This window comes from Castor canadensis, chromosome 6, assembly GCF_047511655.1.
Source record: "Castor canadensis chromosome 6, mCasCan1.hap1v2, whole genome shotgun sequence".
NCBI classification, from domain to species: domain Eukaryota; kingdom Metazoa; phylum Chordata; class Mammalia; order Rodentia; family Castoridae; genus Castor; species Castor canadensis.
The window spans coordinates 141,886,124-141,912,741 of record NC_133391.1 but is presented as its reverse complement, the minus strand read 5'-3'; the positions used below and the strand labels follow the sequence as shown (position 1 = coordinate 141,912,741).

Sequence of the window (26,618 nt, the reverse complement as noted above, 5' to 3'; positions counted from 1 at the left end):
TGTGAGACCTTATCTCAAAAATACCCAACAAGGCGGAGTGGCTCACACAGTAGAGTGCCCACCTAGCTAAATATGAAGTCCTGAGTTCAAACCCTAGTACCGCAATTTAAAAAAAAAAAAAAAAGTAAAAGGACTGGGGATGTGGATGGAGTGGCAGAGTGCTTCCCTACCAAGCAGGGGGCCCCAAGTTCAATACTCAGTACTGAAGAAGGAAAAAAAAAAAAGTGAACAAAACAAGAATTTTACAGAACAATTAACATCATTTAGAGAGCAGTAAGATGCAACAACAATGTGACAAAATGTTATGGAATAGATACCAAAACTGAGGAAGAAATTAGCAAGAATAAGAGGGAAGAGGGAAAGGATAATCAAGGATAGGGAATCAAGTATGTAATTCATTTCTTGAGTAATGAGAATAGTACTCTACATGTAAATAATAAAAGTCCCCTCCCCTCAAAAAAAGATGGCAGAGTAAACAAAATGAAATCAACAACCAGTCAACTATACCATGAAACTTCTTCCTAATACTTGAGCATTTCATGAAACTATAAAATAATTAATAGGCTAGGGGCACAGATCAAGTGTTGAGCTCCTGCCTAGCAAGTACGAGGCCCTGAGTCCAGACTCCAGTACCACAAAAAAAAAAAAAACCTCCTAATGTAGAAACTATAAAATTAGAAGTATAAAGATACAACTTCTTAACTTACAAAACTATACAGGAAATCACAAAAATATAACTAAAACAAAAATTGATGACAGTGACTAAATGAGGGAAGGTACCTTTTTAGCTACTATAAAGCAAGCATTTGAATTCACACACACACACAAGACATTAAGAACTAAACAAAAAGGCATAATAGCTGGGTACTGGTGGCTCACAACTGTAATCCAAGCTACTCAAGAGGCAGAGATCAGGAGGATCACGGTTCAAAGCCAACCCAGGCAAACAGTTCTCGAGACCCTACCTCAAAAAAACCCTCCACAAAAATGGGCAAGTGAAGTGGCTCAAGGTGTAGGCCCTAAGTTCAAGCCCCAGTATAGAAAAAAAAAAAAAAAGGGGGGGGGTGGGGCAGATGTTTCTGTTTAACAGAAAATTAGCATGACAATTTTTTTTGGTGGAATAAATCTAATTCCCTTTTCATGGTTGAGTATACTAATAAAACATTTTAAGGAAACACAGGGCAACCAATGCTTTAGGAAAGCATTAAAGGAGGTATTACATTTAAAACAAAAATGTGTACCTCTCCTTCTAGGAATTTATCTTAGAATAGGGAAAATTGTGCATCACTGCTTATTTATTGATTACAGTATACTATGTAAAAACAAAAGACTGAGGTTGGCAGGATGACTCAAGTGGTAAAGCACCTACCTAGAAAGTTTGCGGCCCTGAGATCAAACCCCAGTAATCACCTCAAAAAAGGAACAGAAGACTGCAAACACCTAAATGGCCAATTCCAAAGAACAGTTTATTATATTGTTATTCTAACATAAGACTTTTACAGGAAGTCTGGAAAATATTCTTGCTAACATGAAGAAAAGAGTAAACAAAAATTACGCATGCTTTCATATTTTCCAGCTACACAAAAATAATATACATGAAAATAGCATGCTGAACTAAAAATAGCTCTTCCATAGGAATTTTTTTTCCAAATTTTGCTATTTATATTCTTCTCAATTAAAAAAATTCCAAAGAGGTAAAAAACAGTACTTGGTGTTAACAGATTCATCATTCTCAAGAGTAGGGTTGGACACCCAATCCCGCTTTCACATGAGAAGGCAGTTTGTATACAAAGCATAGATTTTGTAGTCCCAGGTTTCATTCTGTTTGAAGGTACTTACTAGATATCTGACTTGGGCAAGTTAAAATATTTCAACCATTGACTCATCTGTAAAAATAATAATGCATACTCTGTAAGGGTGACATATTAGTGTCTGTAAATCACTTTCAACAGTACCCAGCACATAGTAAATGATCAACAAATAAATAGTGCTATTAGTATTTAGTTAGTTATTTTCCACTGTTTTCAGACCAGTCCCCCATCCCTATCTAAATAGCCCTGAGTTATTTTTTTACAATCCCTGACCGGCCTTTTTTTTTGTGGTACTGGAGTTTGAACTCTGGCCTTCCCACTTTCTAGGCAGGCACTCTACACTTGTGCCTCTCCACCAGCCTTTTTTGTAATGGATTTTTTCAAGATAGGGTCTTCCAAAACCAGGGCTGGCTTCAAACTGCAACCCTCCTGATCTCTGCCTCCCGAGTAGCTAGGATTATAGGCATGAGCCACCAGCACCCAGGGAACAACCACTTTTATCTCAGCTCTTGAACTTGTGCTTTCTATTCACTTAAATGGCCTTCTTTTGTCCAGGCGCATAGTGGGAACTAAGTAAATAATAGCTGTCATTTTGACATATCTAGCTCCCATCTCTATAAACTTCAATCCACCAATCTGTTCCACCACCCCTACCACCACTCATGAGATTTTAGTTTTCAAAGTTCAACTCATTTCCTCACTTTGGTTAATATTCAACAGACTACTGTTACACATATATCCATATAGCACCAGTTCTTTCCAGTGATTTCACCTACTACCTAAAAATTACAGCAATAGTTCTTTAGTCATAGGTAGAAGAATGGTTCATTTGACTTGAGTTGAAATTAAGAAAAGGCTTTTCAAGTAAATACAATTTTTTATAACATAAACCTAGCTGATTTATAAAGTGTAATATAACTAAATGTATTTTCTTACTAGTTAATAATTGTGGCATACCCACTTTGTACCCAAACATATTCTTAACTCTCACCAACCTTGAAAGATTGGTATTATTAGCAACAGTTCACAGGAAACTGAAGCACAGAGATTAAAAACAACTTGTGCAAAAGTACACTGTTACTGAGTGCAAAGCCAGAACTTCAACTCAGATATGCCTCAAAAATTCATGCTTTTGCCAAAAAAAGGAGCTGAAATATGACAAATTGTTTTTAAAAGATACCCTCAAGATGACAGCATAGTGCTAGGGATGTGGCTTAAGTGGTAGAGTCCAGAGTTCCTTCTCTAGTACCACAAAAACTAGACACTATGTGGTATAATAATCTTATATACATCCTTTCAGTAAAAGCTGAACATGGTAATAGACATCTGAAATCCTGAAACTTGAGAGGCTGAGGGAGGAGTATCTTGAGTTCTAAGCCAGCCTACACTACAAGTGAGACCCTGTTAAACATATCACAGTTCTTAATTTACAGTCCTGTAGTTTTGAAAAGATTGAATTCCTACACATCAGTAATAATTATTCTAGAAACTCATGCTTTCATTTGGTCATTTTCCTATACCAGAACATGAATCTAAGGACTGGGGGCATGGCTCAAATACAAGATTCTAAGATGTGGGTTCAAACTCCAGTACCTCCAAAAAAAGAAAACAAAAAAACAACAAAAAGCCACTGAAAACTTACCTCTTATCAATTTCAAAATCCTAAGACAAGATACAATGAAAACATTTTAGTAATGTATTCTCTCACACCAATTTAAAAACTGCCCCAAAACTGAAGTAATACAAAAGAGAGAAAGCAAACTTAAGAAAGAGAAAAGAAACTTACAACACGAAACAGTGTACAACTGCTACCATCAAGAACACCACCAACAAATGTTGGCCAGGATGGGGGTGGGGGAGGAAGGAACCCTCACACACTACTGGTGTGAATGTAAACTAGTACAACCACTATGGAAAACAATATGGAGGCTTCTTAAAAAACTAAACATAGATCTGCCATATGATCCAGCAATACCACTCCCAGGGATATATCCAAAGGAATGCAATTCAGGTTATTACAAAGTCACCTGCACACCCATGTTTATTGCAGCACTATTTACAATAGCCAAACTATGGGAACAGCCAAAATGTCCCACTACTAATGAATGGATTAAGAAAATGGGATATTTATACACAATGGAATTTTATTCAGCCACAAAGAAGAACGAAATTTTGCCATTCACAAATAAATGGATGGAACAGGAGAACATCATCTTAAGCAAAGTTAGTTAGGGTCAGAAAACCAAAATTCACATGTTCTCCCTCATATATGGATTATAGACCTACAACAAATGCAGTAATATTATTGGACGTGGGTCACACACTAAGGGGAGACTGCATACAGGAGGAATAGGGAAAGGGAAGGAAAACTAAAACTTGAATGTGGTTGATGGGCTCACTGTAGAGGAGCAAATAAAGTAATCTTAAACTATGGGAAGAGGACCAGGAAGTAGTGAAGAGGTCTGGCAGAGATTAATCAATGTGGGTTGCAGTACACAAGTGCATGGAAGCAACACTAGTATCTCTCACTACAGCTATCTTTATCTCAAAGTAGCAAAAATGCTGTTTTTATTATCTCTTATGTTTTCTCTCCAACAAAATTGGAGAAGAGGGCAGAACAGGTTTTGCCTGGAACATTTTTTGGGGGATGGGGGTGGGAGGGGAATGTGGCCTAAATAATGTATACACATGTAATTAAGTAAATGTAAAAATAACAAATTAGAAAACAAAACAAAAAAAACCCTAACAATGAGTGTAATGAGTTGACGAGTGTACCACCTCCCCAAAAATCTATGTCAACCTAGGACCTCAGGATGTCATCTTATTTGGAAATAGGTTTTTAGAAAGACTGTGACACAGATTACTCCAGAGGCACCTGCACACCCATGTTTATTGTAGCACTATTCACAATAGCCAAGTTATGGAAACAGCCAAGATGCCCCAGCACTGATGAATGGATTAAGAAAATGTGGTATCTATACACAATGGAATTTTATGCAGCCATGAAGAAGAACGAAATGTTATCATTCGCTGGTAAATGGATGGAATTGGAGAACATCATTCTGAGTGAGGTTAGCCTGGCCCAAAAGACCAAAAATCGTATGTTCTCCCTCATATGTGGACATTAGATCAAGGGCAAACACAACAAGGGGATTGGACTATGAGCACATGATAAAAGCGAGAGCACACAAGGGAGGGGTGAGGATAGGTAAGACACCTTAAAAATTAGCTAGCACTTGTTGCCCTTAATGCAGAGAAACTAAAGCAGATACCTTAAAGCAACTGAGGCCAATAGGAAAAGGGGAACAGGTACTAGAGAAAAGGTTAGAGCAAAAAAAAAAGAAATATATCGTTAAAGGTCTCTAAACGAAATCATCTTGGATTTAGGGTGAGCCTCATTGTCTAATGAGTGGTACCCTTATAAGAGGGAACACAGGCACACAAAACAAAGGCACCTTGTGACATGGAAGCAGAGACTGGAGTTACCCTACCACAGTGCAAGCAACAGCAGGAGTCACCAAAAGCTGAAAATCCCAAGGAACAGATTTTCCACTAGAGCCTTCAGAGGGATGTGGCCCTGCTGACCCCATTCTTGAGTTCAGATTTCTAACCTCCAGACTCTGAGAAAATAATTTCCTGTTGTTTTAAGCCATCCAATTTTTAGCACTTTGATATTGCAGCCCTAGTACACATATATTTAAAAGTGAATTTAAAAGTGAATTTTCTAAAGTATTCAACGTTTAAAAAAAAATTAACCCAACTAAAATTTTTTGAAAACAAGCTTTCTAAATGGTACTAGATATGCCCAAGATTTCTTAAATGGAACATACTATACGAGATGACAAGGACAAACATGGTCAGTTTATATGAACAAGGGTCCTCCCCCGTCCCCTCACACAGTGCTATCCTGGAGTTACTTAGCTGCAGAGGACCTCTTGTTCCTAGTCTATTCTGTCCCAGCTCCTGCGATTTTGCTTTCTTGAAGTTACATCGCATCCTTCACAGTGGATCAGGAATCAGCTCCTACAGCTCCTTTTCGAATGTGCTAATTACTTTTTATGGGACAGAAAAGTCATAAAACTAAAATTATTAGAATAGATTTTCAAAGTATGCTGTACAAAACATGAGGACTGGAGATTCTCCACAGAAAGAAACTTCTTAAATCTGGGAAAGGAAGTGAACTTTACCTTATGGGGACTCTCTGGGTTTATTAACAAGCAAAGGCTCTGCAAAGTCCTATAATAAAGAAACCTGTTAAACTTTGTTAAACTTGGTATGCCCTAATTTCTTTTCTTCTTTTTTTTTCCTTTGAGATGTTTTATTTGTATGTGTTTATCATGTCCCCAGAAAAAGAATCCCAGGATTTCCCCTCAGTACAACAAAACCAAACTGATAGGATGGGAACAGATTATTTTGCCATTTTTCTAGATGGCTGAGTTGTACAACAAATGTGGAGTCAGTCCCTTCTTTGGTGGTACTGAGGTCAGAACTCAAGGCTTCCCATTTGCTAGGCAGGATCACTACTACTTGAGCCATGCTTCCAGCTCTTTTAGGCTCCCCACCTAGCTAGGTAAACAGACATGTACCACCATGCCCAGCTTTTCTTCCATTATGATGCAGGTCTCGCTTTGCCTGGGCTGGCCTTGAACTACAATCCTCCTGATCTCACCCTCTTGAGTAACTGGGATTGCAGGTGTGAACCCAGCACTCGGCTGGTGGATGTTCTTGAGAGCACCAGCCAGGACATTCATTCACACACACCATTAAGGCAGCAAGAAAGATGGGGGAAGAGGGTACCCAATCCTAATTGTATATATTTTCTCCAAGGCTTTGAAACATTGCCTCAACATTGATGACTCTAAAATGTCTTCTCTTTCACAGTAGACACTAATCCCTCCAATTTACCTATTCTTCCCCTTTCAAGTCCAGCAAAACTTTAGTAATTTAAGGCCATCAAATTATAATCTGTTCCATGATCCTTACTTACAGAAACAAAAATATTTACCTTGAACCCAATTATCAACATACTTTCCATACTAAAATTTCCATAGCATAGTACCTTTAAAAATATAGCATTTTAGAGCTTAAGAAACACCCTCACTGTCATATTCAGCCTTCACAATAAACCTATGATGCAGATATCTCATTTTACAGATAATGAAAATTGAACCTCTAAGCAAATTTGTAGTTTGTCAAAGTACAGCTATTGTAATCAATAGCAGACAGGTCTCTGACTCCAAGTCTTTTAACTTAGCCATTATACCCCACTAGCACTATGTAGGGAAAAGGAAAAAAAATTTTGGCACATTATCAGAAGCAAAACTGCTTTCTCAAAACTGGGCTAAAGATTCTCCACTGAGTAAACTCAGTTGCAGTCAAAATAACAGCTGCTCCAAGGTCAATCAGTGAATGTAGTACCTGGACTCAGTCAGGAATATTTACTCCTGAGGGAGGGATGGTCCCCTCTTTCCAAAGCTCAGAACTTTACTCATCAGACTGTTGTCATTTGAGAATGCCAAAGTGTTACTTTTGAGCTCCTCACTCATAGCAAAGGTTGCCAGCACTGACAATGTCTGTCTCACAAGAACAGCAGATTAATCAACTAAAAATTAGCTAACAACTATGTTACTGCTTTCTAAGGGATCTTTGTCTAATTTTAGAACATTGTAACAAATAATATACTCAGACATGTAACTATGAAGTGAAACAAGATCATACTTTGAGAGCTTGTTTGGAGGTTCTAGCAGGGGAGCACAGCTACTCGTATACCCTTGACCGAAGAACGGTTCTCCTTTATCTGGGATGGTCATCCTCTTCCACCAAGCGCGCAGCTTCGGGAGGGACGCACATGGAGCGGTGAGGGAGGAAGGGGACACCCGCCTAGCCACCCAGATCAGCCGAATCAACCCTGGCGATCAATGAGGTGACAGATGTCGCAGCCAGATCGCCCTCACATCCAAGATCATACTTTGAAAGGAAGGATTTTCATAGGCTAGAGATACCACAACAAGGATAGCAGTATCTAAATGTATCCTAGCCACATAACCATTTCACTCCCATTCTAAAATTAAAATTTTCACTGCTAAAAGTGTTAGGAAAATAGCTTAATCCTGGAGAGAGGTGATCTTTAAACTATAAAGAAGGAAATTTGAGAAAGCTACCTTTTTTTTGGTTTGTTAACAAAACATTTAATGCCCCAAACCATCAGCTTATGCAATAAAACATGATGGACAGAACCGAAGCCCTAAATGACTCCTCCCAGATTCCCTTTTTCATCTCTCCTCAGACCATAACCACTATCCTGAATTTGGTGCCTCTTTCCTACATGTTTACATATTTTTTATTACATAAGTATGAATCCATAAAAAAATTGTAACATTATTTCTCATGCTTATTTTTGTAAATTTAATTTTATATAGGTTGAAAACATGACTACCCTGCACACAAATTAAAAAATCAAAATAATATACATATGCACAACACCCCCTGCTATCTAGTTTCCCTGCCTTGAGCAACTACTGTATCAGGTCATTGTGTATTCTTAAAGAGACACACTATACATACAGAAGCACACAAACACTGCCACTTACTATTATAGTAGTGTAACTCTTTGTTCATCCAAGCTTTCATGGGGGTGAGTGTGGAGGGGGCAAACTCTGCAAGGGAGTAGAGACTAACATCTTGACAACCAGGAAAAAAAAAAAAACCTCGTGAAATAATAATTCACATATAATCCCAAACTAACCCTAGTTTTCTATTTAAACTTTCCCTCAAAATGCTGTCATTAAGGACTGGAGGGAGGAGTGGCTCAAGTGGTAGAGCAGCCCCATTGCAAGCACAAAGCTCAGTTCAAACCCCAGTCCCACCAAAAAAAAAAAAAAAAAAAAAGCTGTCATTAAGTAACCAAATTTCTTATTACCCTCTTAACAATCAAATAATAATTACAAATTTACACCCCCTTCCCCAACAAATTAAATCACCTAAAAGTATGGCATATCATATTGAGAATTATTCTGTATATCACTGTCACATTTTTTGTTATATTATTTTTCTGTGCTAAATTTAACAATGTGTACAATAATTTTTAAAGCTCTATTCCAATTGTCTCAACTAAAATATATGGCCAATCCTATTATTTATAAGAATTCTTGTCAAACTAAGGCTAGTGTTAGTTAGCTACATTACCACTCAAGTGTCTATTTTTGCCTGCTCACTGAGCATTCACATTTCCCATTCTCTCTCCAACCCTAACAATACCCATCTCTTTGGAGGTGTCTACCCTGCTGTACACTCCATTATCCAAGTACTTCAGAAAAAGATGCTCCCCCCCACCATACACACACCCATAATCAATGGTAGTTTACATTCTTCCAAGAGTAATCCCATCTCTATTTCTAGTGCCTAATTTAACTGGCATATGGTTTCCCTGGCCTCTGGGAATGGATGAGCCAATGAGATTAATAAGAACTAGACTGAGCTTCCTGGCTATGGAAAGAGGGCCATGGGAAGAATTGGATATTACTTGCTGGCAAAAACAATTTCAACTGTTTTATCAACATAAAAATGAACTGGCTGAAGTAGCGAGTGGTAATGGGTTGCCTACAATCTCAGTGCTTGAGGTTGAGGCAGAAAGATCACTAACCAGCTCAAGGTCAGCCTGACCTACACAGAGGCCCTCTTTCAAAAAGAAACAAAAGAAGTGAACGGGTTGAAAATTTTTGACCAACATCAATTAATATGTTTATGAGCAAATTTAATCATAATCATGAAACCTCTGATTCTTTAACTAATATCTGGCCTTCTATATCTGGAGAGGTGCTGATTCAGACACAGTATAGTATTTCAAGAAGGAACGTGTGGGTGGAGAAGTGAAGGTTAAGGAAAAAGCAGAGTCATTGGAGAAATTCACATCACAACAACATCAAAGATCAAATCCAGAAAATGAAAAATCTCTTCTTCCCTTCCAATCTGCTGAGCCAAAGCCATTTACCAAATACAGAAAGATATCTGACTCCACTTGGGTCTCTATCAGGGGAATGGTGAATACCATTATCAACGCAGAACTCTCAGAAGAGTAAGGTCATCAAGATCTTATCACTATTTTTAGGAGCATTAAAATGCGTTTCTTACAAACACCTGTGAATTTAAAAGTACTTTATAATTGCTAACAAGAAACAGCATAGCTAAAATTAAATAAAAACTGAAAAGGAGCCAGGCACTGAGTGGCTCACACATGTAATCTAGCTACTCAGGAAGCAGAGATCAGGAGGATCAGGGTTCCACTACAGCCAGGGCATCACAAAAAAAGGGCTGATAGAGTGGCTCAAGTTGTATGCCCTGAGTTCTTTTTTTCAAAAAGAAAAAAAAAAACCAACAACCTGGAAAGGACACCTCTAATCCCAGCACTTGGGGGCCTGAGGTAGAAGGGCTGGGAATTACAGGCCAGGAGCCAGCCCCACCAACACAGCAAAACCATCTCCAAAAATAAAAAACAAAGGAGCTGGATGGCTGCAAGCCTCTAAGTGCCACATGTGAGACCCTATCTGAAAAGTAAGAAAAGCAAAGGTAGTGCACCTGTCTAGCAAGCACAGGATCCTGAATTCAAAATCCAGCTGACCGCCCATCCCCCCCCCCAAAAAGATTACAGTGTTTAAGAAAAAAAAAAAGGCACAGAAACATCTTGCTGGCCTAGTACCAACCTACCCTAATTAATATCTGTTACTACCCTATTCTGGCATTTGCTTTTGATTTCCTTACATTATTGGTCTTGCTGATTTTTATAAGATTTATACATTTGCTTCCCTGTGGGCGATACAACAATTTTCCAATTCTGACTCAGAAAAGGCAAGAGAAGAAAGGTTCTTCTCTTCCATCCCTAGATAAAATCAGAAAATGTATACTTAGCTTTGGGAGGGCAAGACTGTTAATTCACTGTACAGATTTTCATGAATGTTTTCTTTCAAGTATTTACTAACAGCTTACCATACACCAAGTCATTGTCTATTATGTCTTCAGAATCAATGCATAAATTTTTTAATAGTTCCAAACTTCCCTCCTCTACATACCTAATGACAAAGTTAAATATTTTAAAAGGGGAAAACAGGTATGCATCACAAGCCTTGGGGGTAAGCCGGGGACAATTAAAACTTTCTGTGCCAGAACTGTTGTCCCAGAGAGCAAGTCTGTTATTTCCAGAATCCTTGTGCTTACACGAGAGTAAGAGTTCCTATTTCTTAGCTAAAAAAAAAGCTCCACTGATGTGCACTAAATTGAAATGTCAATATATTGTGAAAATAAATGGAAACGAACAGTACTAAAAGACTAATAAGTACCATCTGGAGACAAAATCTCCCCTACCTACCAGTTGGCACGCAAAACTCCTGAAAATTGGAAATACTGAAGCACAGAGCCTGCACTCAATGTAAACCACACATGCCAAATTTCGTACCGCTTTATGTTCATGAACTGCGCTGAAGGAAATCAGTGGCTTTTCCTATAAAATGGCTTTTTTTTTTTTTAATTCCGTAGGCGACCCGCAAAGCTACCTTAATTTTGGAGATCACACTGCACACTGAGGAAACAGGAGGGGGGCAGGTAAGTGGACCGCCAAGGGTAGGGAGGAGGGACAGGCGACCCCAAGACCGCCCGGAGGCCAGGGGCTGGCCGTGCGCCAAGACATCACGCCGGGGCGGCGGAGGACGCGTCCCGGGGCTCGGCGAGACCCCGCGTCCACGCCGCACAGCTCCCGTGAGCTCCCTCCCGCACCTGGGCAGCTCCGCACCGAGCCATCCCCGCCCCTCGCGCAGACCGCCCCTCCGCCGCCGCGCCGTCGCTATGGCGACCGCCCCCACCCCGCCCTCTCCGCTGGACAGGCGCCGCGCCGCAGTCCCGCGGCGGCCTCGGGCTCCGCTTCCCCGGAGCCGAGACCGGGGCTGCCGCGCTAGGGACGAGGCACGCAGGCGCAGGGGAGGATGGAAAGGCGCGACAGGAGGAAGTCGCTGGGCTCCCGAGCTAGGCCGTGCCTCACCCCAGGGGTGCTCACCCTTCACTTTCCCGAAGGTACCGACGCCCAGCGTGTCCCCCAGGATGTAGTGGCCGATCTTCACCCGCCCGTCGTGTTTCTGCTTCTCGGCTGCCGCCATCTTTCTCCAGGAACTGAGTCTGCGCATGGCGCCTCGGGAGGGGGCGGAGGGGGCGGGCAGGGCCTGGCCGGGGGCGGGCGGCGAGGGGGTGGGGACGGAGGGCCGAGGCGAGCCGCCTCCCGGCGCCGCCGCCCAGTGCCCCAGCCGCCGCCGGGCGCAGACACCCCCCCTGGCGGGCGGGCGAGCGCGGGGACGGCACCGGTACTCGTTCCTCGCCCGCGTCCCCGGCCCGAGCCCCCGCCCACCGGCACGCGGGAGGGAGTTCCTGGATCCCGCGTCTGCGGTGGGGGGTGGGGGGGTCCTCCGCGGTGACCACTCCTCAGCCAGGGGTTGGCGGGCAGCTGTCCTTGCACTTACCGGGGGGCGGTGAGAACCGGTAAGAGGACGCAGGTGATGCAGTTAATGTTACTACTAATGCAGCGTGAATGGAAGCATGGCAGGGGGACACCGCCCTGCCACTATTTTCGAACCTTGATTTTCGTCTTTTTTGGGGGGATGGTATCTAGAAGCCACAGAGAGTTTTCACTTGCAGTGTAATAGTTTTCCTTCCCCTCCCCTTTCTTTTCTTTCTTTCTTTCTTTCTTTCTTTTTTAAACTGTGAGCTTAAGTTGCTGTTTGGTACCACGACAGCTCCAGAAGCCTGTTGGTCTTTTATAAGCGCTCTACCCCGAAATTTCCTCTGTTGCAAGTAGCTGCCTGTGATGTGTGTGAATGGATGTGTGCTCTGGAAAAGGTATGTTATCCAGAACTTTAAATGTACAGCAATTAATATTCTTAGGTTTTAGATGAAATGTACACTTTCACCGCTCTGAAAACAAAGGTTACAGTTACACCCACCAAATCAGTTGACAAATATTTATTGTATTTACAATGAATAATACTTAGTCTACTTTCTATATAAGTGAAACCACAACATTCCAGGGAAAGTAAAGTATGCTTATTTGTAGTAGAATTTTCAAGAGGTTTTCAATGTCACTCCACTAATAGCAAGCAAAATCAACCATAGGAACAACAAAAAACAGCTGGTGGAGTGACTCAAGTGGTAGAGCACCTGCCTAGCAAGTGTGAGACCCTGAGTTCAAACCCAGTACCTCCCAAAAAAGCAAAAAAAAGCAGTTTATATGCTCCCAGTTTTGCAGTGTCATAAAATTTGGGGCAGTGTCAATGAACAAAAAATAGCATACTTCATGAAATAGTATGAAAAAATAAAAGACTAAAAATGCCATTTTCTTCACAATGCAAATTATCAACTCCTCTGATTGTCTCCTTTTTTTTGCTTATGAAATCAAAGTAAAATACATTAAACATTGTTTGGTTCCCAGGAAAATATTGCAAGGAAAAGAAGAGTCCCCCGTCTTTGTGCTTAGAATTATACTTCATAAAGCAGTGAAGAGTATAACCAGCTCAGACAATCAAGTTCCTATTGTATATGGACTGCACTTTCTTTGAAGAGTAAAATGTTAACAAATCTTTGATTATAACACGTTTGCTATATTTGGATGGCAGGCAAGATAAGTTACTGGCTTCTTCACTTACCTTCTTACCTGTGAGTTCTGCAGCTCAGGCCTTTTGGAACACTAAAAAGCGGAAGTAGTTCTCTGCTTTCTGTTAGGGGAGAAAAAAATTCTCTTAACTTCACCCATCACCCTGAAATAGCATCTAAAATTACTTCAAATTTGCATCATGTCTAGGATTTATCCTAGAATGGTTCTACTATTTCTTTCAACCTGAAAGAAAATGATGACAAAATACTTCAGCTCTGTGCCAGTTATCTTGTAAAGGAACAAACTGAAGTTGAATTTTGCAATCCATTTGCCAATCTCTTCATGAAACTATGAACACTCAAGAATATAATTACGTTTTTTGACAGAAACGTTTCTGTTTTATGTTTTCAGAATAATTCTATCTACTAAATAGAATCAAAACCATTCTTAGGGAGACAAAAAGCCTAGAATTGTAGATCAAAAAGTTGGGTAGGAACTTAGGTCATCTTATCTGGTTTACTACAGTTTCAGTTTAAGCAACTCTGACTGCTAATGTTTTGAGGGTTTCCTAAAGTGTTTGTTGACTGCCAGACACAATGGCACATTTCATTTTTCAAAAACATGAAGAATCACGGTCCCTACCTTTGAGTACAGTCTATAGTAACATGTTCTACGGTTACAGTTTTCTAGTATTTCTCTGCACCAACCCTGATAGATAATAACTTGTGACTCAACATGTTGCATCACGTGGGTGCAGAGGTAAGTTAGAGAGTGGGCCACACCCAGTTCCTAACCTACCAGTTGTAACTTCACTGCTGTCTCAGCAAAGCAGTGGGCAGGAGTGATATAGAAGTTACTTGAATCCGTTCTACTTTAAAAAGGGTAAAAGTAAATAGTCTGCAAATTTTAATACTTCAGCTTTTATGAGAGCACGTAAGTTTTGCACAGATGAAGACATACCAGCATGACCCAACACTGTGGTAGAGCCACAGTGCTTCCTCTCTGACCTTTTGGTGCTTCTAAGAGAGCTGGCTCTCTTAGTGTTATTAGACTGCACTGCTGGTGGCCTTCGCATTTCCTCAACGTCCATGTCTATAGATGGTGGCTAGAACTAAAAATTCTATGTACTACACTGCTATTAGTGCAGCCTAATAGTTCCTTATCTTAGCTGTAGTTACATTATGGCTAATATTCAATATCAACTAAACAAAAACTATGTATTAAACAGTTTATTAGGCCCAAGGACTTAAAAAAAAAAAATAAGGGTACACTGTATCTGCCTTCTAGTGGCAAACAAAGCAATGTGGTAAGTGCTATAAAAACATATATTGAATGAAAATAAAATGAAATTGTTCTAAGAAGGGGGGAGGGGAAGAATGATGGAGGGGGTAAATCTAAGATATATTGTAAGCACATATATAAACACCACAATGTATCCCCTGTATAACTATTATATGCTAATAAAATCATAAAAATAAACCATATTAGCTTAAAGAGCCTCGTGAAAGGAGGATATAACCCTTATCTATGGAGGTCTACCAAAACTTTAATATGTTTTCTACACAAAAATGTGGCCTGGGAGGAGAGAACTTGCAGGGGGTTGAGAGGAAGACCCCAGGTGGAATGGGGGGAAGTATATGCAAAATCAGAGCGAAGTAAGCCTTTGTCTGTTTAGGAAAGGCTAGTGGTCACAGATAGAATCTGTATGTACAGAGAAACTGTTAGAAGAAATGAGAAGGAAGTGGGAGTGAGTTATGAAAGACTCATGACATTGTGCTTCTGATCCTAAAGAGAGTGATGAGTCATGGGAAGATGGGACATACATGCATTTTAGAAATGCATTCTTTTCCTAAGAAATTGGTAGCTGTGGGTATCTTTGGGAAAGGGAATGGGTGACTAAGAATCAAATTTTGTTTAGTTTGGTGACACTGAAGTTTGAATTTAGGGACTCCCATTTGCTAAGCAGGGCTCTTACCACTTGAGCCACACTTCCAGCTCTTTCTTTTAGTTATTTTTCAGGTAGAGTATCACATTTTTGCCTCAGGGCCAGCCTCAGAATGTGATCCAGCTACTATGCCTTCTGCAGCTGAGAATACAGATGTGTACTACCACACCTGACTTATTGAGATGGGGGTCTCACATGTTTTTCTAGACTGGCATTGAACCACAATTCTCCCACTCCTAAGTAGCTGAGATTACAGGTATGAGCTTCAATGGTCTCTGTTAGAATCGCTTTTAGTGACTTATACTTAATCAGAAGGACTGAAAAACATGTGGATGGCTTAGCTAATTATTTGACTCTTCAGACTAGTAATTTCATCTCTTTCAAACAAATACTCTTTCAAAATTTTTCAACATTTATTTGAATGAAAGGTACAACCAAGCACCTTTGACTCACACCTGTATCCCTAGCTACTCAGGAGGCAGAGATCAGGAGGATCACGGTTCAAATTTGCAAATTGTTCGCAATACCCTATCTCGGAAATACCTACCACAAAAAAAAAAAAATGTAGAAAAAGTTGATTGCGGGAGGAGTGTTCAGTGAACAGAGACCCTGAGATACCAGACCCTAACTTTTTAGACAGTAGGTAACAGGCATCTAACCATATATATTTGTAGGATGGGGAGTTTTAGCCCCACCATGTGGTTTGCCAAAGTAGTTCTTTTTTGCTACATCCTTCTAAGAGCTCAGGTAAAAAGCTGACAAATGGGAACTCCACTGATGTTTTGGTACCTCAGAGATGGATATTATGCCTTATACACTGGCTCCTCTGGAGCTACCCAGTTTGGTTCTCTTTAACTTTGTGTGCTGTGTTCTATGGTGCATTTATGCACCAAGCAATACTGTAAGAAAACAGATTTACAAAGCTTCTCCAATCCAGCAGATCCAAATCCAGCCATTCTAGTAGTATAATATTTCATTATGGTTTAAATTTACATTTCCCTTATAACTAATGATGTTGAGCATATTTTCATGGGTTTATTTGCCATGCATATTTATTCTTTGCTGACTTATTTGTTCTAATCTTTTGCTCATTAAAAAAGTTTATGTTTTAAATTATTCTCAATACAAATCATTTATTACATGTTTTGGATATTACTTTCTCCAAATCAGTCTTGTTTTTTTTAATTCTCTTGTGTCTTTTAAAGAACTTCTGATGAAGTCCAGTGTACTTTTTTCTTTTTATGGGTGTTTTTTATGCCATATCTAAGAAATCTTTGCCTAATCAAACATCAGTTTTTCTTCTGTTTTTCCCAAAGATTTTTATAGTTGTAGTTTTTGTATTTAAACCTTTGATCCTTCTTGACTTAATAGCATGAGGCAAGGGTTGAGAGTTTATTATTTATTTTTTATTTTTGTGTGGCCCTCGGTTTGATCCCAGCATGCTAAGCACAGGCTCTACTACTGAGCTACACTCTCAGCCCACTTCTTTTTTAAAATTTTGTATATAAATGTCTAATTGTTCCAGTACAGTACCATTTGTTGAAAAGTCTATTTGTTCTCTAATTACTTGGGCATCTTTGTTAAGACTCCATTAACCAGACTGGAGGTGTGGCTCAAGCAGTAGAGTGCCTGCTTTGCACGCACAAAGCCTGGAGTTCAAACCCCAGTCCCACCAAAAAAACAAACAAACAAACAAACAAAAGACTCCATTAACCAGAGACTGGCAGAATGGCTCACACGGTAGAGCACCTGCCTAGAAAGCATGAAGCCCTGAGTTCAAACCAGTGTCACAAAAAAAAAAAAAAAAATCCATTAACCATATGGATGCCAGCTGATTTATGGAATCTAATATTCCACTGACTTGTATGTCTGTTCTTATGCCACTAATACACTATCTTGACTACTACAGTTTTGTAGTAAGGCCTTTGGTTCTGGTTATTTTGGAGATGGAGTCTCAAGAACTCTTTGCCACAACTGGTCTCAAACCATGACCCTCCCAGTCTCAGCCTCCCAAATAGCTAGCATTACAGGCATGAGCGATGCATGCCCAGCAATTGCTTTTAACAGACATATTACTATTCCATTTCAAGGGTATTTATTCCATTACATAGTTCATTTAATTCAACCTATTCTTAGGGGATTTAGTTGTTTTTAACTTTTTTATTACAAACAAGGCAACATATATATCTGTGGGCTTAAAATTTTGTGCTCTTATCATAATGCTTGTGTAGGATACACATTTAGAATTGGGAATGCTGGTTCAATGTTTCCCATATTATCTTCCTAGTAATTAGTTCTAGTTTCAGTCTTTTGACCACTTTGGGCAGCCTTATCATGGAGTTAACAAGACTATGTCTGACTATGTCCTAAGGCACCATGTTTGATCTTAAAACACCACACTTCAGTCTCTGCCTTCTTTTTTGGTCCAATCATGTGAGCTTATAAAAAAGTATTTCCTCAAAAAAAAAAAAAGTTCATTCAGAATGAAAGTTTGTCAGGTGAATAGCATTTTGTCTGTTTATAAAGCAAAAAGTTGTATTTTCAATCAATTGGAAAACCCATTTTAAACAATTCTTGATTATCTGGGAGTGGATTGATCACTGCTGACTAACCATTGAGGTAGGTGAAGTACATGGTGTGATGGAAAGCTGAGTAGATGAAAGATGACCTTGGAATTGGACCTGAGAATATGTGGTAAGCATATGCTTTCAACACAGTCTCCACTAAGTAGCTGTCAAGCTTTGGTCACAATAATCCTAGACGCTATTTGCTTACCCAGCTTACACATCTGGATAATGAGATTTGACTGTGTCTGTGTAACGTGACCTGGGCGTATTCATGACACTGCCCTCCTTTTCTTCCCGCCTTGATCCTGACATAGTCCAATTTTAGATCAATGACTGTCACAACAGACAGCATTCAGGTTGTAATTATAGATAGAATGTTTAAAATTAAGTTTATTGATTACGTACTCATTTTGGAGACTTGGTTAATATGAGTTTCATTTGTGAGTTAAGCCACTGTCACCATTCTGATCAAATAAAATTTCTGAGCCCCCGGTCTATATGCTATAGTGTATAGACTGTGGTGAATTCACCAAGTTACATGTCATCTTACAGGATTCTGTCCTGCTGGCATTATGAAAATGATACCCATTATAAGAATGATACTATAGTAATATTTATTGCTAACATTTATCAGACTCTTCCTATGAGCCAGACACTGTACTTAGCACCATACATATACCATCTCATTTTGTTCTCAAAGCAACATTTCACAACATGTTTATGATAGGTACAACTTCCCTGACATTCTACAATTATGAAAAAAAAAAAACTTCAGTTAAAGTTTGTGTTTTGCATACTAAACACAGTATTCTCTTTTCAGTATTATTGGAGAAACTTTTTTGAATGATCACTCAACCCCAAAACATTAAACTTGTTATTGTTGAAATTTGTACTACCCCTTAGATAGCCACCAGCCATATGATTATTGAGCATTTGAAATGTTAGCTAGTCCAAACTGAGAAGTGCTAAAAGTGTAAGTTATGCACTGTATTTTGAACACTTAGTATGAAAAAAGGTATCTCAATTATAAAAAAAAAAAAAGACCTCAGTTGTAATTGTTATAGCGATTATCTGGTGAAATATGTTGGATATATTAGATTAAGCAGTATTAGAGTACAGTCCCGGTTCCTGGATTTAGTACTACTAATCTAGTACTGCTTAATCTAATATATCCAAGGGCCCAAGAGGGACACCAGTGAAGAAATTTCCACGAAGAGAATTTTTCTAACTGTTCAATCTTTTTGGAAAAAAGAGGTTATTACCTTTTATCTCTAAATCTAGTGAATGGAACTTCAAGGGAAGCATCCAGAGTTTGAAGTGTGTTTCCTATCACTATTTTGGTGGGGAGCCAGAAGAGGGCTTCTGCCATGAGATCTCCCTGTACTTCTGAGTTTCTTCAGCCAAGGATGTAGCCCACATGAGAGTGCCAGCATGGAATAATTTCAATCCTGACAATAGGATTCCAGAGATAAAGAAAACCTCAGAATAAAGAGGCTGGATGGTAGGACCTAAGAAGGAATTACAAAAAGACTATTTAAAATTGAGATGGGTCCACCAAACTCAGAGAAACTACAGGAGATGTAACCCAGGAACCTATAAAGAGGTCATACAAGGGCCCTGGACAGAAACAGTTTAATCATCTGTTGAGTCCAGGAATTGTGAAGCTACCCAGCCAAGGAAGAACAACCTCATCTCCTTATCCCTCACCTCCTTTCTATCAACTTTTTTAATCCCATGGAGGAATAAAACTGCAGCTCAGAAGTCCCAAAGAAAATGTATAGGTTGAAAGCTGAGAGATCAGAGGGCTCACTCCTCTTCCACTGCCACCTTTCAGCTGAAAGCAGGCTCAAACTGAGAAAAATGAGTTAAGTCGACTCTGTTACGATTATTATGTAAGACTGATATTTTACTTACTGAACTAAAACTTTTTTCAGCTAATCATGACAAATATTGTATTATCTTTATTAGTGTATATTGATTGTTCAGAGTGGTTTCATTGTGGTATCTCCATACATGAATATATATAATATACTGTCACTGAATTCACCCTTTTTAAAAAATACCTTGTTTTTGGTGGTACTGGGGTTTGAACTAGGGCCTCCCACTTGCTAGACTGGCACCCTACCACTTGGGTCACATGCCCAGTCCTAAAATTTAAGTGATTGAAAAATTACATGGGTAATGTCATTGTCTTCATCTTGGAGCACTGGTACATACTCCCTCTGTATAAAGATAAGGACACATAAATAAAAGTTTTTCTTTTTGATGGGAATTTTTGACCTCAGGTCGTGCTTACAAAACAGGCACTCTACCCTTTGAACCAAACCTCCACTCCTAAAAGTTCCATTTTGATCTTAACTTACGTACCCTATCTATTCCACAAATTTATACATGAAGACCATCTTTTCATTAGAATTTTCTTTTTCAAAGCATCCTTTTAGTTACTGTACAAGAACCTTTTGCTTGACTGCTTTCATTGTTGGTTCCTGGGATGGGGATGGGGCTCATAAGGCCCAGAGTTCAATCCCCAACACCACAATGAAAAAAAAAAAATCCATTCTTGGTTCCTGAGGCCATTCATGCCCTATGCTTCTCACTAGAATCTAAACTACCTTATCCAAAAAAAAAAGGGGGGGGTGAAGGGACTAAGTATAATATACATACTAATGTGAAAGTCTTTGTGGAAAGTTTTTTTTTAAATAAAAAACATTAGTTTTTCTTTTTAAATAATAGACATTTAATCAAAGTAGTATGTCTACAGACCAAATAATTCTAAAGTTGTATGCTTTAGGCTTAACCAACTTCATAGAAGTACTTTATCCACAGATGTCTTACTACACGATTACTTCTTTGCCCATTCTTTTCTTGTTTCTTTCCCTAATAACTTTTCAAATATGGTTCAAGGTAGAATTTTTTTTTGGCACTGAGGCTTGAACTCATGGTCTCATGCTTGCTAGGCAGGTGCTCTTACTGCTTGAACCACTGAACCAGCTTCAACCCAAGTTTTAAATAAACAATTCTAGCTTTTAAAACAGGACTTAACCTCTCTATTGTGAAGGCTGGGGTCAGATAAACTTTTGGTCAAGCCAGAGGGGGTAAAAGAGGCTCTCTGACTCAAACCTAGGGAATGAGGAAGGTGGGAGTTGGAGGGATAGGCATTCCAGGTAGAGGGCTGAGAAAAAAAGTCTAGCATGGTAGTACACATCTGTGGTCCCAGCTACTCAGGAGACATGAGACAGGATTATAAGTTTGAGACCAGCCTAAGACCATCTTAACTTTGAAAAACTGAAGCGTGGGGGAGGGGTGGCCCTCAGTGGTAGAGCTTAGCATACACTAGGACCTTGAAAAGCATTTAGGAAACAGCAAGATACGGTGTTTGCTCAAAGTTTATAATGAACACCTGAGCTTCATAACTGGCAACAGGACTAAGTACTATTAAAGACAGAAATATAAAGAACACTATAGATTGCTTTGAGTTAAAAGACCTCGGAAATTTTTAAATAGTGGCATGTTGACCAAGCCACAAAACAATGTAAAACATGGCAGTGAAGAGAAAAAAAGGTAAACCCTAGATCCATTGCTTCAGACTGTCTTATTTGCATAAACATTGTTTATAGGGCTGTTAAGAGTAACCAACTCTGTTCTACAGGAGTGTGAAGTGTTGGGTATACTGAACTCTCTATGGGTCAGCGCACTCCCACAGTACATTTAATTCAAAATTTAGTTTGAATTTAAATTCAAGATTTAATTTCACAGTACTTCTTCAATTCAAAATTACCCAACTTCAATGCTTTTAACTTGGCCACTTTAAATCTTTCAAGGCTGATGTCATTCCATCTTCTAGGGGTTTGTCTTTGACAAATTGATATAATGGGCAAATTCTCCAATATTTCACTCAGTAACTATTCCAGGGCCCCCAATAATGCAAATTTAAGTTTCCAATTCTGCCACAGAAGACAAAAATCAAACTGATTGTACCCTATCCTTAAAATATCGACTCACCACCTCTCTCATTGCTTCTCCATCTGTAATTAAAATAGCCTCATTTTTTCAGACCTTCCTGTGATAGAGATCAACTAACTGTCCACTGAAACCTCCACCTCCCCCCATGCCAAAGACCATACGAACTGGCAAACAAGAGGTAAGCTTATGTTGCTTATACCCAATAACACAGGTTTTCTAAACATATTGCTATCACTGCCCACCTTTTGTTGAGACAGGAGACAGGTCCAGGCTGGCCTCATCCTCTCTTCTGGGATTACATGCATATACCACCACACCCAGCTTACTTTATGCTAACCTTTTCTGACTCTGGATTCAATTCCACAGATGAGATGCAGTGCCTAATTAACATCTAGTATTTATTCCATCCTGTGATTTACCTATTGTAGTGATGCTTTAAGATCAGGTTATAAAGCTCTTAAGATCAAGTCAATGGACTATTTCAGCTCCACAGAGCCAAAATGTAACAAAATTACTTTTGGTTGGCAAAAGCAATTTCATTATTTTCAAAAAAAACTTAGGTTGCAGCCAATGTAAAATCACCATGACTTATGGATGACCTATCCATTGCTCAGAAGCCCATTAATTATTCTCTCTCCAGTTTACAAGTGAACACTGGCAGATAACACACTAACAGTCCACTCCTAGACTCAGGGAACAGGAATCCCTAAAATAAAGTATGGTCTTACATACTGGGAAGGCCCAATATTTACATCAGCAAAGGCAAATGTACAAGCAAATGTTCAAAACACAGGGTATGGGCTGACAGAGTGGCTCAAGGCATAGAATATCTGTCTACCAATTATGAGTTCAAACCTCAGTCCACAAAACAAAAAAGGCAGGATAAAGATATGAATTAGTACAGTTGCCTATCTTTGAAGTTTTGGTCCTAGGACTCCTCCAGGCATACCAAAACTTGTGGATACTCAAATTCCTTACATAAAACAGCACAATATTTATATATAGATACAGTATAGGTCAGGTTAAGCATCTGTAATGTTCTCCTAAGCACAATATGGGAATTTAAGCAGAACAGCATGGCTATTACTATTTTATGCAGCTGTTCCTGCATATGTAGACCCTTTCTTCTCAGTCCTAAGTCCATTGAAGTTAGCCTTCTCTCTCCATTTTACCAGAACTGTGAAAATAAATTTCAGCACTCCTAACAGAAAACTTCAGTTTCAACTTGAGGCTAAAAACCAGAAACCCACTACAGAGTTATCATGGCCTATAATTGAGTTTCCTTTACTTCCCACTGGATCCACTCATTTGCATAAGGCTCCCCAGACCTTTTGTTAATCCTGTTCACATATTATGTTGATTTACACTTAAATCACTTTAATCTTTCACTAACTACACAACCTACATATTAAGTGCAAAGCAACCATAAGAGATGCTAGGATAAGTAACATTACCTTTCCAAAAATAGAATTTATACAAGCCTTATATACAAAGGAGAATCAGCCCCCAGCCATTAAAATTCCAGCAGATATCACACAAATAAAAGCAGTTTAGTATTGGAAGTGTGACTCAAACAGCAGAACTCCTGCTGTGCAAGCATGAAGTTCAAATCCCAATCTTGCCAAAAGTATAAAAATAAAAAAAAAGCAGGGTAGCATTCTAATATAGACACCAGATACTAACTTGTTCCATTCTTCATACCCAAGTAACTTACTGATACCAGCCTGGTACAATACACCTTAGCACACCAGATACATAGTTTTCAAAACCAAAACATTTATTGTGTGATTAGTCACTGAAATTCTCAAGATGAACTGGATGCTGCAACAGCTGCCCTCTTGGGTTTAGGTGTTGTACCTTCACGAAATCCATGCCTGTGCCATGTGAAAGACAAGAATAATTACTTTACCAAATGCAATACAAGATTTTCAGTTTCTGCTAAACAGGATTTAAAGAGCTTATCTCAGTTAAATGCTGAAATCAATATTATATTCATATGTTCAGACATTTATTTTTACAACATCACTGATAAGCCAGCTATATTATGCTGATCACTGGACCTGTACCTTCCTAGTGCTTGTAAAGAGACCCAAAGTTTTTGTGAAAATGGTTCTTAAAAAGTTTTATTATCACATTGTTGTACTGGGACATACACTGTGATATTCACCAAAGTTCTTATGAAATACCCTAGTTGAGTTCACCCCCTTCAATCACCCCTTTATCTCCCACTCTTCCCATTCCTGGAATAGTTTCAACAAGTCTCATTTTTCCATTTTCATAACATGAGTACATAATATTTCTACCATACTCACCCTCCTACACCCTTTCTTTATATCCTCCTGCCTCCCACAGGTACCAACCCCCAGACAGGACCTATTTTACCTTCCTGTTCTCAGTTTTTTAACAAAGACATTTTTGTTCAAGATAGCTATACAGGGAGTATCACTGTGACATTTCCATGTATATATGCATACATGGAATAACCTGAATTGGTTCATCCACTTTATGAAAATGGTTCTTTATGCTACAAGGGATAGATCCTAATAATTTTCTCTTAACAAAGGAAAAACGATGAGCAAACTTAAGAGCAGACATTCACTAAACTAATGAGCCACATTTTATCTCAACATTCATACCTACTCTAAAAAGCTATACTACAGTTGCCTTTGAAGATGAGTGAATTAAAGTGAAGCACAGAAAGGTTAAGCAAGCTTAAAATTTGGTCTGAGTTCACGGTCTTAATGATTGCATTATACTAGCAAACGACCTGGTGCTAACACATACAAATGTATAATGGCTTTGAATGTTAAAAAAAAAAAATTTAGGTCACCTAAGTACAGGAGCCACACATACAGATGTTTAGAGGCTGAGGAGGTGCTCAATGGTAGAGCATTTGCCTGCCTTGTATGCAACACCTCCCCCACACACACCCAAAGAAAGTTTTCAGCTAAGTAGCTTCTGGAGGGAATAACCTGCATTTTTAAGAAACTGAAGGCCAAGACTTGAGCTACAAGACTCTAAGGTATCCTATATGCAAATTCAATTATCAACTAAGATAATTTTCAAGGACAGACTTGCCCAACCCACAAAAGTGAAGGCTGAACACAGTAAGCTGGATACCAGACCAAATCATTCATTCGCGAAATTTTGTCTTGACAAATTTTGTAAGTTATAGTAAGATGTAGATATTCCTAGTATCAGCACTTTGGGGACGTCTACCACAAACAATGCTGCTGGTATTTATGCTTATACTACTGTTTACTGAAAACAGAATCAACTGTATTGAAACAAAACACTGTACCTGAATCTGCGGTAGACAATTTTTAGGTGCCTCATTCGACCAGTCCCTGTAGTATTTCGTCTCTTAGCCTTGGCACTCCAGTTATCTGAAACACAAGACCCCAAATAGTTTCTCCCACACTCCTGTGGAGGCACTGCGGTCCAATCCCTTTTAAGTACCTTGTGAAATTTTATGCCACTTCACCAGCATACAAAGGTACACAACTTTATGTTGTGCGCCAAGCCCCTATTTAGGTGCAATGCAAACAAGAACTTAACAGTGGGCCCGAAAAACCTTACTTACACTTTCTCTTGCGCTTGGCAGGGTAGCCACATTTGCCACAGGTAGACTTCTGAAGGTGGTAGGCCTTAGAACCACAGCGGCGGCACAACGTGTGCGTCTTATTACGACGCTTTCCAAAGGATGACGTGCCCTTCGTCTGCAGATTAGAGTAATACGCTAATGTGAAATCTGGCAGTTTCTGGATATGTACTCTAACATCTTCGTGGAAACCAACTACTGGCAAGACTCCATACCAATTATAAGGCACAAAATTGTGGGCAATGCTTCTAATTCTTCACAAATGCCTAGTTAGAAATCACTACTGGTAACTGATATTTAAAGCCCTCCTCCGCCAGAGTTGCTGTGTTCTAAAACCGATGCTTTTTTTTTTTTTTTAAGTCACGGCTGAAAACCAATGAAACTGCCTCTTTCAAAGCCCACAGGCTCCTGCTAAACACCACCAGCAATTCCAGGGCTGTTACACAAAGCCAAACGCTCCTAATTCTAAGTCTCTTCCCTTTGCACCTATCTGACCGCAGAGCTATGTCAGCTCCTCAAAGATCAGCTCCAAGCAAAAGCGGTTCAGCTTCAGACTGCGGGCTCTGTTCCCCCGTCAGAGGCTATTCTTCTGGCTCTAGCGGGCCATCGCATGCCCCTTTCCTGCCCACAAGCTCTCCTTATTCATAAGGGGGCCAGCCACCCACCGAGAGCACGCACTGCAGCACAGAGAAAGAGGATGGAAGGCGATTAACAGAAGACCCTGCCGACAACTCACCATTTCGCTTCTGCCGCCTGGACTAAAGAGGCCGGAAGAGAAAGCACTTCCGCTATATCGTGCTCCGAAGCTTCCGCTCAGGGAACTACTTCCTGTGGACGCGGTGCTCTGTTCTTAGTCGTCCGTCGCCTCTCGAGGAGGCGGAGCCAACCGGGTTTCCGCGCTCGGCAAGCGGGCGGGGCTCTGCCTGCACGTCCAGGAGTGGGCGTGTCACCGCCCGGCTCGCCTCAGCTGCGAACTGCCTGTAAGGCGAAGCTCGGCCGCTAGCTCTATGCTTCTGTTTCTGGCTGTCAGGTGTGGTGCCACACTGTGGCTTCCGGTCACCGAGCCACAAGGGGACTCTGACACCCGCACCGAGCCAGCTCTCCC

At 39.8% G+C, this 26,618-nt stretch overlaps 2 protein-coding genes and 1 non-coding gene across 6 annotated transcripts in view; all 3 read right to left on the bottom strand.

Annotated features, from left to right (window-relative positions):
- Window positions 1-23,524, bottom strand: part of Prkaa1 (protein kinase AMP-activated catalytic subunit alpha 1) — a 42,388-nt gene extending 18,864 nt beyond the window's left edge. The window contains exon 1 of one of the 4 annotated variants that reach the window (XM_074077553.1): window positions 13,490-23,524. Coding sequence is in view for 1 of the 4 variants with exons in the window: in XM_020178313.2 (XP_020033902.1) it covers window positions 11,854-11,980 (127 nt within the window). In the remaining 3 variants the exon portion in view is untranslated. Of the gene's footprint in view, window positions 1-11,853; window positions 12,012-13,489 lie in introns of those variants that run through there. The other 3 variants (XM_074077551.1, XM_074077552.1, XM_020178313.2) reach the window with 3 other exon arrangements.
- A 144-nt stretch (window positions 23,525-23,668) lies between these two features.
- Window positions 23,669-26,383, bottom strand: Rpl37 (ribosomal protein L37). Its single transcript, XM_020178317.2, has 4 exons — window positions 26,250-26,383; window positions 25,496-25,631; window positions 25,214-25,298; window positions 23,669-23,786 (listed from the first exon to the last, which is right to left on the bottom strand). Exons 1-4 carry the CDS (start codon window positions 26,250-26,252, stop codon window positions 23,717-23,719), a joined length of 294 nt encoding a protein of 97 aa, XP_020033906.1. The 5' UTR covers window positions 26,253-26,383; the 3' UTR covers window positions 23,669-23,716.
- On the bottom strand, window positions 23,868-23,947 carry LOC141424551 (small nucleolar RNA SNORD72). The gene has a single exon (XR_012449452.1). It is a non-coding gene; the product is annotated as a small nucleolar RNA SNORD72 (small nucleolar RNA).
- Window positions 26,384-26,618: the final 235 nt, after the last annotated feature.